Source organism: Myotis brandtii, unplaced genomic scaffold (genome assembly GCF_000412655.1).
Source record: "Myotis brandtii unplaced genomic scaffold, ASM41265v1 scaffold1163, whole genome shotgun sequence".
NCBI lineage: Eukaryota > Metazoa > Chordata > Mammalia > Chiroptera > Vespertilionidae > Myotis > Myotis brandtii.
The window spans coordinates 556,563-568,995 of record NW_005354025.1 but is presented as its reverse complement, the minus strand read 5'-3'; the positions used below and the strand labels follow the sequence as shown (position 1 = coordinate 568,995).

The window sequence follows — 12,433 nt, the reverse complement described above, 5'->3', positions numbered from 1 at the left end:
AGGACCACTGTTAATTTTGGTAGGTGTGATAATGTTATGTGATTACATGTTTAAGAAAAGGCTTGGATACGACATCTGGGATTGGCTTGAAAATAATCCAGGGGCCGGTGGGGTGGGAGGTAAATGGGCAGGGAGCGCTGAAGCGAGGCTGGCCACGGGGGCAGCTGCGTTATGGGTACCTGGGGCATCAGTATACTAGTATCCACAATCAAAGGTTAAAATAATTAACCTCCTACTTAAAAAAAAAAAAGTCACCCTAACCAGTTTTGCTCAGTGGATAGATCGTCGGCCTGGGGACTCAAGGGTCCCAGGTTCGATTCTGGTCAAGGGCATGTACCTTGGTTGCAGGCATATCCCCAGTAGGGGGTGTGCGGGTAGTAGGGGGTGTGCGGGAGGCAGCTGATCGATGTTTCTCTCTCATCGATGTTTCTAACTCTCTATCCCTCTCCCTTCCTCTCTGTAAAAAAAAAAAAAATCAATAAAATATATATATTTTTAAAAAAAGTCATGAGCGTTTGCTTTTGGGGAGGAAAACCAGATGACTGGGGAATGGGAGATGACTTTTCACTGTCCCATTTTGTGCTGCTTGGATTTTTATGCCATGGCTCTGGATTATCCAGTCAGGAACATTCACCCATTTTTAAAAAATCACCCAATTTAAATAGAAAACTTCAAAGTGAGCTCTTGATCATACTTTTCATCCAACAAGTGTCTTTACTTCATTTTCTTCCAAAGAACAGGTGAGGTGCAGTGAGTTCGTTCCATCTCATTATTCGAGGTGAGGGTGTGTGTCTGTGACACGGGGCTGTGTTCTGAAGACCCCTGGTGAGTGATCCCTCCTCGTGGTCCTCAGACACTCAGAGGACACACAACGCGGCATGCAGTGCAGGCCTCTGCCCACGTGTCTGTCAGCTCCCCGGTATGTGTCTGTGTGTGTTGTGGGGAGGAGGGCGGTCTGTGAGGCAGCTGGGGTCTTGGACAGAGTAAGCTAAGGAGTTAAGCCCTTACGAGCTGCCAGACAATGTCATCTGAAAACAGCAGGTATGAAATATAAATAACAGTCAGCTACTTTCGTTCAATCCAATTTCTAAGCAGTTGTGTGATCGATCAATTTATAAATCGATCGGCTGTCTAATCCACCTTGCTGTCTTCTCTGCGGCTGCCATGGCCTCCGGCCAGGGTGGGGTCACCCCATCGCAGGCAGGGGGGCGCTCACTGCAGCTCCCGCAGCAGGAGGAGCACGTTGGCCGTGTACGGGTTCTGCTGCCCCGTGGCCCCCCACAGCTGCACAGGGTGGAGGGTAGGATGGGGGGGCATGAGCTGCTCAGGGCAGTAAAGTTCGTTCAGGAGGAACCAGGTACAGTCCGGGTCGACCTTCATCAAGTGGAAGAAAACCCTGTGGAGAGAGGGACAGCAGTGAGGGGGATGGTGGCTGGGGCACAGGGAGGGAACCTGCTGGTGTTCTACCAAGAGGCGACTTCCTGGCTATTGGAGAGAAAACTGATAAAACAGCAAGTCACCTGAATAGCAGGACAAACCACCTCATTCATAAGACAGGGCCACATGGATGGTCTCAAAGTCTAACAGAAACAGAGGTAAAGAGTTTCCTATCCCTTGACATACAGAAGAAAAGTAATTAGTCTGAGCAGAACAATATTGACATCAAACAAGATCTTGGCAAAGAAACTGGTTAAGTTCTGACACGCAAAGCAAGACTTTTCAGAAGGAAGAAAATGGACAGGCCCACCCTCAAGCCAGGCTCTACTCGCTCACTGGACCAGCCCCAGGGTGGGGCTCCCAGTCCTGCCTGGGCAAGCCCTCAGCTTCCGAGTCTGCAGGCCCTCACTCCGGCCCCCAGCTCACTGCTGAGCCCTGTAGCTGGCCCTTCCTGGCCTCGGAGAGCCATGGATTCTTGGTGGGCTGGACATGCCTGTAGGGATCAGATCTTCTCCTGGGACAGGACCGCTGAGCCCTGTCCCATGACCTTTGGCAGAGGCAGGGCACTGGTGTCCCACGCACACAGACAGAGCTGAAAAGCCTGGACCAGGTGACACCAGAGGCCCACCAGGTCTGAAAAGGCATCACAACCCCTTTCTCCTACCTGCCCATATCCCATTCAGTCATGTGCCCTGGGCCACTGCACTGGGCAGTCCAACGTAAACCTCACCCGCTGACTCAGTGATCCAGGGTCTGGCTTTTCCACCCCAGGAAGGATGAGCCCTTCCCTAGCTGGGCAGCTCTCTCGGCCACCTGCCCCTCAGCTCACACATCACCTGCTCAGAGAGGTCGGCTTCCCGGGCCATTGTGTCTGGGTGGTCACCCCTTATCTGTTTACTGTTTTACAGGACACCCTTCCCAGCACTTATCAAGTACTCGTCTATGTCTATGGGCCATCTCCCTTCTTCACAATGGGGGCAGGGAGCATGTCTGCTTGGCTCACTCTGCGTCCCAGACACCTGGTGAACGCAAGCAGCACTGCCTGAACAGGTCCTCACGGTGAATGAGGACTTCCTGGCTTGCACCCCGATGACTGAAGGTGCCGTCTGTCTCTGGAAGGTTTCCGCTCTATACGAGGACGTAAAGGAGAGGCCACTTTGCAGCACCAAGGAAGGACGAGAGCTTTAGCAGGATTCACATGGCCGTAGACACCACCAGACAAGTGGCTGTGGAAGATTATTCACCTTGTCTCAGTCTTGGTTTCCTCACGTCTAAGAATGGGGCTGCATTTCCCTCAGGGCTCTGCAGAGGCCCAGGCCACAGAGCACAGCTCCAGCCCACACAGGGCCTCAAGGTGGCCCTTCTCTACCGACGGATGGAGTGGATGGGGTCTATTTGATGGACCCTTTTCATTCTTAGCCACCATTCCTAGGAACCTCTCCCTTACAGCTGGGCATCAAATAGGAGTTTAAATGCTTGCTAAACAGAGCTAAATTCTGTTTTTTAATTAGGTTAATCTGAAAAGCCTGTGCACTTTTGCTTTCTTCCTAGGGTTTAATATTCATATGCTAAGGAGGCAAAGGAGACAGGTGGAGGGGGGACTCTGAAAATGTTCTGGCCTGTTTTGTGCCTAAACAATCTAAGTTTTCTTTACTTAGGATAATCTTGCGTTTGTAACCTCAGCGGTAGACACTGGAGAAGTGATTAGAATATTCCAATTCATCGTTTCCACTTCACTGCAGAAAGGAGATGGGGCCTGCGTGGAAGACAATTTTTGTTTAAAAACAAGTATCTTTAATAATTAGGTTGGCAAGGGAAATTATGAAAAAATGCACCAAAAATGGGAAGCAGATTTCTATTTACACGTGACACAGTTGACAGTTTTCCCTGGTGCCAAAGACTGTTAGAATGCAAATGGTTTCACTTGATTTTTTTCCCCTTCCAAGGACTGGAACAATCTCTCATGCTGCAGCACAGCACGCTCGCAGCTCCAAGGAATATTTTGATCTGGGCAACACCCAGCAAAGCGTCACCACGGCTCAGTTCAGTCACAGCTCTGCTCCGATTTACACGGCACGGAAACGTTGCAATGTTCATTTTCCGAGTCCTTTTAAACGTGCTAAATGCGAATGTCGTCTTCGCTGGCAGGAAAGGAAAAGCCACTCTCTTTGCCCGGTGAGATCTCTAAATAAAATGTTAACTGGGAGGCAAAGCAAAAATGTGTACAAAGTTCACCTTTTTATTAAGCAAGAGCCAAACTCTTGGAAGAATGATTTTGGGTCTCATTTCTTAGCGCTTAAAGGCGTAGAGTCTGCAGAGTGACAGGCAGCAACGAGGTTCCTTCTCCCACCTTGGGCTCAGAGCAAATTATTTTGCCTCCATAAACCTGTTTCTTCTTCTTTCTCTGACGGAAGATGATCGCACCCGTCCCACCCTTCTCACGAGTTTGTTCAAAGGCTCTAAGGAGATGAGGTGCAGGAAAACACTTTGAAGTGTATAATGAAAACACTGTTCCTTCCAGAGAAAGGGTGCGTGTGCCTCAGGAATAATTATCACTACCAACCCCAGCTCACTGCCATGCCATGGAAACTTCTCAGACACTCGGAAAAGGGCAAAACATCTGTCTTTTGTTTCACTCATAACGTCCTTCACACTGACTTGGTGGGGGTCCCAATTCTCAGCCAAGTGGGTTATAATTTTGCCTTCAATTTTAAGGAAGAAATGAATGCAATATTCTCTGTCGTTTGCAGGCCTGAGGTCAGGAGCAAAGGCCGTGCTATGCAACCAGGCCCGGTTGCATAGCTGTGCTCTTGCTTGGCAAAAGGTATGCAACCCGCTGAACTCTAAACACTGACAAATTCTGAACCTGGATTCTCGTTCATTTTAAGCTCCTGGGAGCTGAGCCTGAGACCCAGGAGATCTTGTCTGAGTGCTCATGGCCCAGCCTTGCTCCAAACTCTGCTACCACTTGGTCCTGGGCCCAGTCCCTGCCCATCCTGGGCCCCCTGGAGAGTGGAGAGCAGAAAGCTGAAGACCTCAAAAGCCCTTTTTGCATAATCAACAGCCAGAAGACAAAGACAGGACTTCTGCTCTGAACTGATTGCAGTAACTGCCAGGAAAATGTTCCCCATCCATCCTGAGACACGGCAGTGATGGCTGCTGAACATGCCAAATGGCCAGCTCCATCTTTGTTTCAAACCCAAAGAGAAACACTTTTAAAAAATATATATGTATACGATCTAACTTCTGAACAAAAATTCCTTTCTCTTTCCCCCGGGCCCAAATCAGTGGCTCCGGGGACACAGTTATCAAGAGATTATCTGGTCCCCAGAGTTTGGGGAGGCGCTCAGCTGTGCCTCGTGCCCCGCAGTGTCCTGGGGCGAGTGATTATCTCTCAATAACCTGTAGGGCCGTGTAGCTTAAATGATAACTTGACTTTAAAAAATTTAGAACTCGCTGTTAGGCAGTTTCTAAGCAACCTCTGTTTCCATGGCAAAGAAGCCTGGTGTTTATACTGATTTTTCACTTAAAATGCGGTTTTATTGAATTTCACTTCATGCAGGCAGCCATTTCCCTGCATTTCAGCCCTATCTGCAGCTGACGGCTCTCCGTAAGTACCTAATAAACTCTAGACGCCAAACCAACAGAAGCAGCTCATTCCCGTATGATCAATATCAGGGTGCTCGGGATGACAAAGCTAGGGGTGAGGTGGCCTGGGGCGGTAGGAAATGTGCTACCCGGATCTGGTCGGCTGAGTTTGGGTCCCATCTCTTCATGGTTTACCAAGTGTGTCCTAGCACCGGTGTCCGGCCCAGGCACTGTGCCAGGCGTGTGCGATACGAAGATGGGTGGATGGACAAAAAGACTCTGGCCTCAGGCTTCCTGACTGCGAGGAGGGCAGACTAATCACAGAGGCCACGGTGCGATGTGGAGAGGGCCATGCTAGCAGTCACGTGTGGGCTGCAGCCAGGATGGAGGGGAACGGGCAAGTTTCTTTCTTCTCTGTAAAGAGGGGGGGGAGCATCAGATGAGTTCTAAGGCCCCCCTAGCTCCAACAGTCCACAGCATGGGCGCTGGATCACAGGCCCTTCCTCCCAAATGTGGCCAAACCAAAAAAGAAACTCCTCTGTTGCAGATGCAAATAGCACAGAGCGTGTCCTCACCATCTCAGTCTAGACAACATCTGCTCACAGGGAGCTCTAGAAAATCACCAGCCAATCAAGGCCCCGTAAGCTAAATAAACTGTAACCGAAATTCAGAGCTTCCAGCTCTCCTGGGTGACAGGCTATTCTTTCTCTGTCAATTACTTGCTTGAGGGATCTGCTGCTTCTTGTCTCTCTCTGGATGTATAAAATGCTCCCATGAGCTGCCTGTGTAAATGCCAGTGGTAAAGAACTTGGGGCTTTGTGATCTATTTGTTTATTTATTTATTTATTAATTTAGGGCTTCTAAAGCAGTTCTTTGGGGGGCGTCTCCTTAGGAATATGATACAGGCTTTCTCTACATGGGTGTGACTAAATGCAATGGGAAAATCAACTCACTTGTTGGAAAGCAAGCAGATTCACAAAGTTTCAGCTTTGGTGTTATTCCCTCTCTGGCAGAACGGCCTCCACCTCTGGCCATTTCTTGTCCTGTGACTCCATACATGATGCTACACATGAGGCTGTGTGCTTCCTTTTAAACAAACGGATGCTCAGGGTGTCGACATGTCCTAGCCAGCGAGCAGTGGGCCGATGTTTCCATACTCGGTAATTTACTCTAGTAGGTCTTGGTTCATTGGTTAACCAGTATTTCAAGCCTGTCCTTTCTTGCTATTCAATTTAGCTATCTTCCCCTGAATGGAGGTCTTTTTTTGTTTCTAAATGCTGAAAATGGAGGATTATGACTTGAAGCAACAATTTACTCTCTAAATAAATATGTACTGCCAGTTACCTTTCCAGCTATATATTCTCGTTAGATTTAACTATATCCTGTTCGAGACCATTCATCTATCAATCAAATTCTAACACACATACTCATAGCGAGACTGATATTAAAAATATTTAAGTGCAACGGGGACAGGATTTAAAAGCATAAACACCAATAGAAGCTTATGATGCTAATCGTGCCCCTAAAGTACCACAAGACAAAGTATCATAAATGCAGTGGAATGACTCCACTGCTCTGTGCATATTTAAAAAGATACGGCACTGAGAGGACCAATCTGTCACAGGCAACTCAAAAATAAAACAACCTAGAAGGGTTTTAAATCCCACTGGGGCAGGATTTAAAAGCAGACCCTTCCATCTGGCCAGCTCTCCTGCCCCCAGGCCTCCCGCAGGCCTAGATCCCACAACAACCACAATGCTGCTAGGCATAGATTTCTCAAAGTGGCCCTGTGCCAAGCACAGAGGCCTCTGGCTTGGGCCTTGGCCCCGGCTGGCTGCACTCTCAGGCCACATGCACAACAACCACAATGCTGCTAGGCATAGATTTCTCAAAGTCGCTGGCTTGGGCCTTGGCCCCGGCTGGCTGCTCTCTCAGGCCACATGCAGAGTTTCCTGCTCCTCCCTGGAAGATTCGTACCCTTGAAGATAAAGACATCTCCGTAGCAGCCTACCTACTTGCCCCCCTTCCCCCTGAACTGCTTCCCTGGAACCCACGCTCTGGCACTAAGCCAGCGGCCTCCGCTGACGGCTGTCATAAGAAACAGCTCTAGGAAATGTATTGTATTTACTGCAAGGGTGTTAGGGATATTAGTCACAACAACACTCAGTGCTGCTCTAAGACGACCTAGGGAGAAATTTTCTTAGGGTTCAGTACCAAGGAGAGCTATGCTTCTTTCTGACAAGCTTTCTGTTCTTATTCCAGTGATGACCAGAACTGCACGACAGACGCAGTTCCCTCTTTGCTCTGTCTGGTAGGAAGCTCAGAGCCACACTGAGGCTCATCTCTACTAAGGGGTACAGAGCTCCAAGCCTGCATTTTCTATATGAACCTCAACCCTGATTCCACCCTCTTTTCCTCTTATTTTTCCTTTTAAGAAATTTGTTCACTTCCTATTTTTCTTATTGCATACACTTAATTTGTAAGATGTCCTAGGTTTCTTTGGGAATAAGGAGGAAGTTTAAGTAATGATAACTACTACTTATTGACTTTTCACTCTGTGCTGATGTTTTGTGCTAAAGAATAATCTATATGACTTTACCGAATCCTTGTAGTAACTGTATGAGGTGGATAATAATAGATGTGCTTATTCTAGTTTTGTCGATGAGGAAACTGACTTTGAGAAGTAAATTAACTTGCCCAAGGTGACACTGCAACTGAGCAGCAAGGTGAGACCAACTCCAACTTGGTATTCATCTTTGAAATCTTTCAACTCTCAACACAGTACCTGGTTCACCCCCCAAAAGCTTTTAAATAAACACACATGTCATGAGACAATCGAGGCCATTTTCCCGACTGCTTTACTAGGTCCTGAGATCATCACATCCACTCTCAGGTGTTCAGGACAGACTGCAGGCCCTGCAGTGATGACATGGCTACCCGTGGTCTGCCACACCTTGTGCTACCCCAAGTCCACCTTGTGCAGGCGGTCCAGCTACCAGGAGCACCGAGAACACCCTTGTTCTTGACCCAGCACGGTATGTACACACACATGCACACGCACAGCCCAGGTCTGCCTTTCCCACTGGGTGGTGAAACGGTCAGCCCTGGCAGACTATCAATCACATGGCAACGCCGAGGAAGCAGGGAAAGGGTGGGTAGCATCTGATTTAAGTAGCACAGAGGTCCCTGCCTTCAGATCTGAAACCCAGCAACCTGCTTTGTTTGTCATCTGCATGGCAGATGTCTCTTATCTCTGACACCAGGAAATCATGCCTATATATGCACAGCGAACAGCTTCAGATCTGAGTGTATTTTTAGAACAATGGGCCTGGAAAAGAAAAGCAGCAATGCCTGTCAAAAGATGGATAATGGGAAAGCTAACTACTTGGGTCTGGATTTGTCAACTATTAATCAAATGTCGAAAGGAAAAATATTAGGAGCGCCCGCATTTCCATGTTGGGTGCAATCCAAGGGGGAAGCGGCCCTGCAGCCCAAGCTCAGACACACTGCCCACACCATTGACGGGGATGAGCTGCTAATTTCAAGCTCAGCTGAACTAACGGATCACCTCCGTGGCTCCTGATCCGTTCAAACATAATAGGCCCAGGTGTGCGTAGAGAGAGGCACTGGGGCTCTGACAGGGATGAAATGAACGAGCCTGTGCCAGTCTGTTCGTCCAGAGTTTGAAGGCACCGGCTGGTTCTTTGATGGGCTGAATCCTACTGCTAGAAAGAAAGTGGGGAAGTCAGTCAGTAAATGAACCTTCAAATCTGGTCCAGATTTCTCAAAAAATGGGCGGTAGGGAGAGGCGGCACAATTAACATGAAAAAGATCATTCCGAGTCGAAAACTGGTTCCGATTTCAGTCAAGATGAAGCAACAAAAAATAGCATGACCAAGTGTATATGCCTGTGTGTATATACATCATCCATCTTATATTTGGGAAATTTATAGATATATTTCCCACATAGGTGTGTATACACACATAAATATATGCCTGAAACATAAGCACCGTAGGACAGGGCCGCCTCTCTCTTGCTCCCTGCCATTTTCAGTGCCTAGAACAGTGCCTGACACAGCAACAACTCAGCTAATCAGGAGAATGAATGAATGCTGGGTGGACTCCCTCCCATATTCATGCAATTCATCTCCACAGTGACTCTAGGAGAAAGGTTACCACCACCCCAAGTTTATAGAGGAAGGAAATGAGGGGAAAGGCAACTAAGTCATTTGCTCAAGGTCACAGAGCCAGTAAGATTTGAACCGAGGTTTCTCCACCTCCAAGCCTGGTGCCCTTTGCCCTCATATACAATGACCAGAAAGAGGATGCTCTGAGGGCACCCCCCCTACCCTGCACAACCAGAAGGTGATCAGCTGGTCACTACTTGCTAGCACCTTGCATCCCCACTGGTAGAGGTGGGATTGGGGTGAAGAACAAGTGGCCTAAAAGCATTGTTCCTTCATCATGAGTCTTGTTGGGCACGAACTTTATCTTTTAAAAATAGGTACTGCCCTGTTTATTCCATATAGCCCTGAGGTGGACGACTCATTCAGTGGTTCTCAACCTTCTGGCCCTTTAAATACAGTTCCTCATGTGACCCAACCATAAAATTATTTTCGTTGCTACTGTTATGAATTGTAATGTAAATATCTGATATGCAGGATGGTCTTAGGCGACCCCTGTGAAAGGGTCGTTCGACCGCCAAAGGGGCTGCGACCCACAGGTTGAGAACCGCTGCATTAGATGATTTAAGACTCCACTGCAAAAGACAGGGAGCCTCAGAGGCTGCTCAGAGAGGCCCAGGGAGTATGGTTTTAATGGAGCTGAATTGAACCAGGCTGAGAGCATGTACTGGCTTGAAGGAAAAACACAGAAATCTGGGGTATGTGCTCGCATCTCAAATTCCTTTCATGTTTGGGAAGGAAACGCTCTATGGCCAGAAAGGCACTGCACTGTGGAGGCCCACTGCATGCTGGGAGATAACTCAGAGGCTTCCGGGGCCACTTGGGAATTTAAATCAGCTAAGTTAGCCTATGCCCAGGTTGAGAAGGTGGCGGGACTGATATGACCTGTTATTCTGCAATCCAATGCTTACCCTCAGGGACGCTGCCTTATTTACAGCTTGTGGTATGCTGACCCCTCCTCCCCACCCCAAGCATGATTTCCTCATTTGTCATCCATTGAAGTTATTTAACTAGATGTACTTTGGGGGAGCTGGTATTTTTCTTGCACAGCCAGTTAACAGTGACACCTGGTGGTAACAGACAGCAAGGCTATACCCTGCCCTCTATCCCCTTCCCTCTCCCAAGTTGCAAGATTTATGCCCCTCCTCACAAGGCACATTCGCTAGATAAAAGCATTAAACTGGAATGGCATCTCCGTTCTTAGCATTTACAGCCTTGGTTATATCAACCACCCCCTGATCAATTTCCATTTCTAGAATTTACAGCCTGGTGTAAAAGCCTGCCACAAAGGCTATATTTAATATGACAAATTAAAAAAGCAAACACAGGCTTGGTCATTCTTTGGAGCCCGGAAAAGCAAACAGGAGGAAGGAAAAACCCAAGTGTAATGCACACAAAGAGGAATTTTTATGGAGCTGCCGAGTTTGCCGCCATTCCCACTCCAGGGAGGCTGCTCCTCAGAGGTCCCGACAGTCCCACGCAGACCCACGTCCTTTCAGAGAAGCCGCCCCTCACAGGTTCTTCACCAGCCCCGCCAGACAGACACAGCGGCTACTTCCAAAGCAAGCAGGTCACCTGCCCGGTGCAGAAACTCACTGCCCCTGAGGGAGCGGGCTTCTGACAGCTCTGGCTACACTGGTTCTGAGCGCTGAGCGGAGACTGGTTTGCACCCTCGGGCTACAGGGCTCCCCACTGGGCCCTGGCACCCAGCACAACACCCTTCTCTTCTCCCATGAGTGGGCGGGGGCGTCACTGACGGCTGTGTGGGGAGGCAAGGGGGAAGCAGGGGGCCGGGAAGGCTTCTGCAGTCATTCAGGTAAGAGATGAGGGTGGCCTGGCCTGACCTGGAGGCTGGGAGGTAAAGAGAAGCCGACAGTTTGAAAGGAGATTCTGTAAGTTCGGTAGACAGGCTTTCACTTCTGAACGGATGGGGGTGTGTGAAGGAAAGAAGAGTAAGGATAAAGAATGGATGGATGGTGCGGCCATTTGCCGACCTTGTTCATCAGTCCCTGTAGCCAGGGCTGTTTCAGTGCTAATCGGCCCGCCCACCTCCCTCACCACATGGTAATGAGCTCACAAAGCAACCAGGCTTCCCATTGTCTCAGGCTTCCTCTCCCTTTAGAGAGCTTATTAATTTTTGAATCAAGATGCCAAATCAGCTCCGGATCGAGGCCACACTGATGTTTTCTCCCGACTTCAAAATAAGGGTGCAGATGATGTATTTGTGAAGCAATCAACCCTGCACTTCCTCCCTGCCCAGCACGGCCAGAGGGAGGTCATCTGACTCAACCCCGAAAAGAATGAGCGCCAAGGAGCAAACAAAGGCTCTGCACTGAAGTGGTCCGGCTGCATTCCCCTCCTCCCAGGCACCTTGAACACCAGCTCCAGATGCAGCAAGGCCCAATTCTGGGTTTAACTGGTCTTCATGGAAAAAAGGAAAACGGAAAGATAATGAATTGTGAATATTAGTTTGTTTGATGGGTCTAGCATGGATGGGTGTAGAAAAAGGAGAATGGGACAGGGGCTGTGAAAATCAGATCTTTGTAACTCTTGGTTGTAACAGGCACACAAAAGCATTTACTCCGTTATCTTCTTGAACTGTACTCTAAATCATAGCACGTCAGCGTCAGGGACACTGCCCAGGGGAGGACCATTTTCACCCTAAGTCGGTTCTTTAAGGAATAGAATGACTGGGGATGCACCCTTGGCTAGGATGCACCCCGTGCTGGAGAAAGCATGACTGATGCTGGCCCTAGGGGATGTGATGGGAAAGAGACAGAAAGAAAAAAGGGAACTGGAGAAATCATGAGCAAAAAATTGCAAAGGACAATAAATCAATTCAAAAAGGTATTTCCATCACTCCCAGGGAGTGCAAGGTTTGTAAGGGAGCAAATAGGCTTTCCCATTTCACAGTCAGAGCGGCCTTCAGCCCCTCGGGGACCGAGACTACTCCTACCCACCCAGGAAGACCAGGGACAGGATTCCAGAAGCCCTGGGAGTGGGAGGGGCAGTTTCTTTGCCCCAGCATATGGAGCTTCAGGGACAGTGTGCCAGGCCACACAGCCAGCTTTTGCCCCAGCAGCTGGCATCCCGGGGATGGCAGTCCCAGGGCGCAGGCTGCTCCCAGCTGAGAGAAAAGCTGGAGAAAGGGGGCCAGAGTGCATTTTGGATCCCAAGTCTGGGGAATGCTGCTGTGCTCAGAGTTTTAGCTTTTGAGAAAAACC

At 48.9% G+C, this 12,433-nt stretch overlaps 1 protein-coding gene across 1 annotated transcript in view; it reads right to left on the bottom strand.

The window, feature by feature from the left end:
• Positions 1–691: 691 nt before the first annotated feature.
• Positions 692–12,433, bottom strand: part of TTI1 (TELO2 interacting protein 1) — a 51,511-nt gene continuing 39,769 nt past the window's right edge. The window contains exon 8 of the mRNA XM_005858252.2: positions 692–1,396. Within this exon, the coding sequence (XP_005858314.1) occupies positions 1,213–1,396 (184 nt within the window). The 3' untranslated portion in view covers positions 692–1,212. The remainder of the gene's footprint in view (positions 1,397–12,433) is intronic.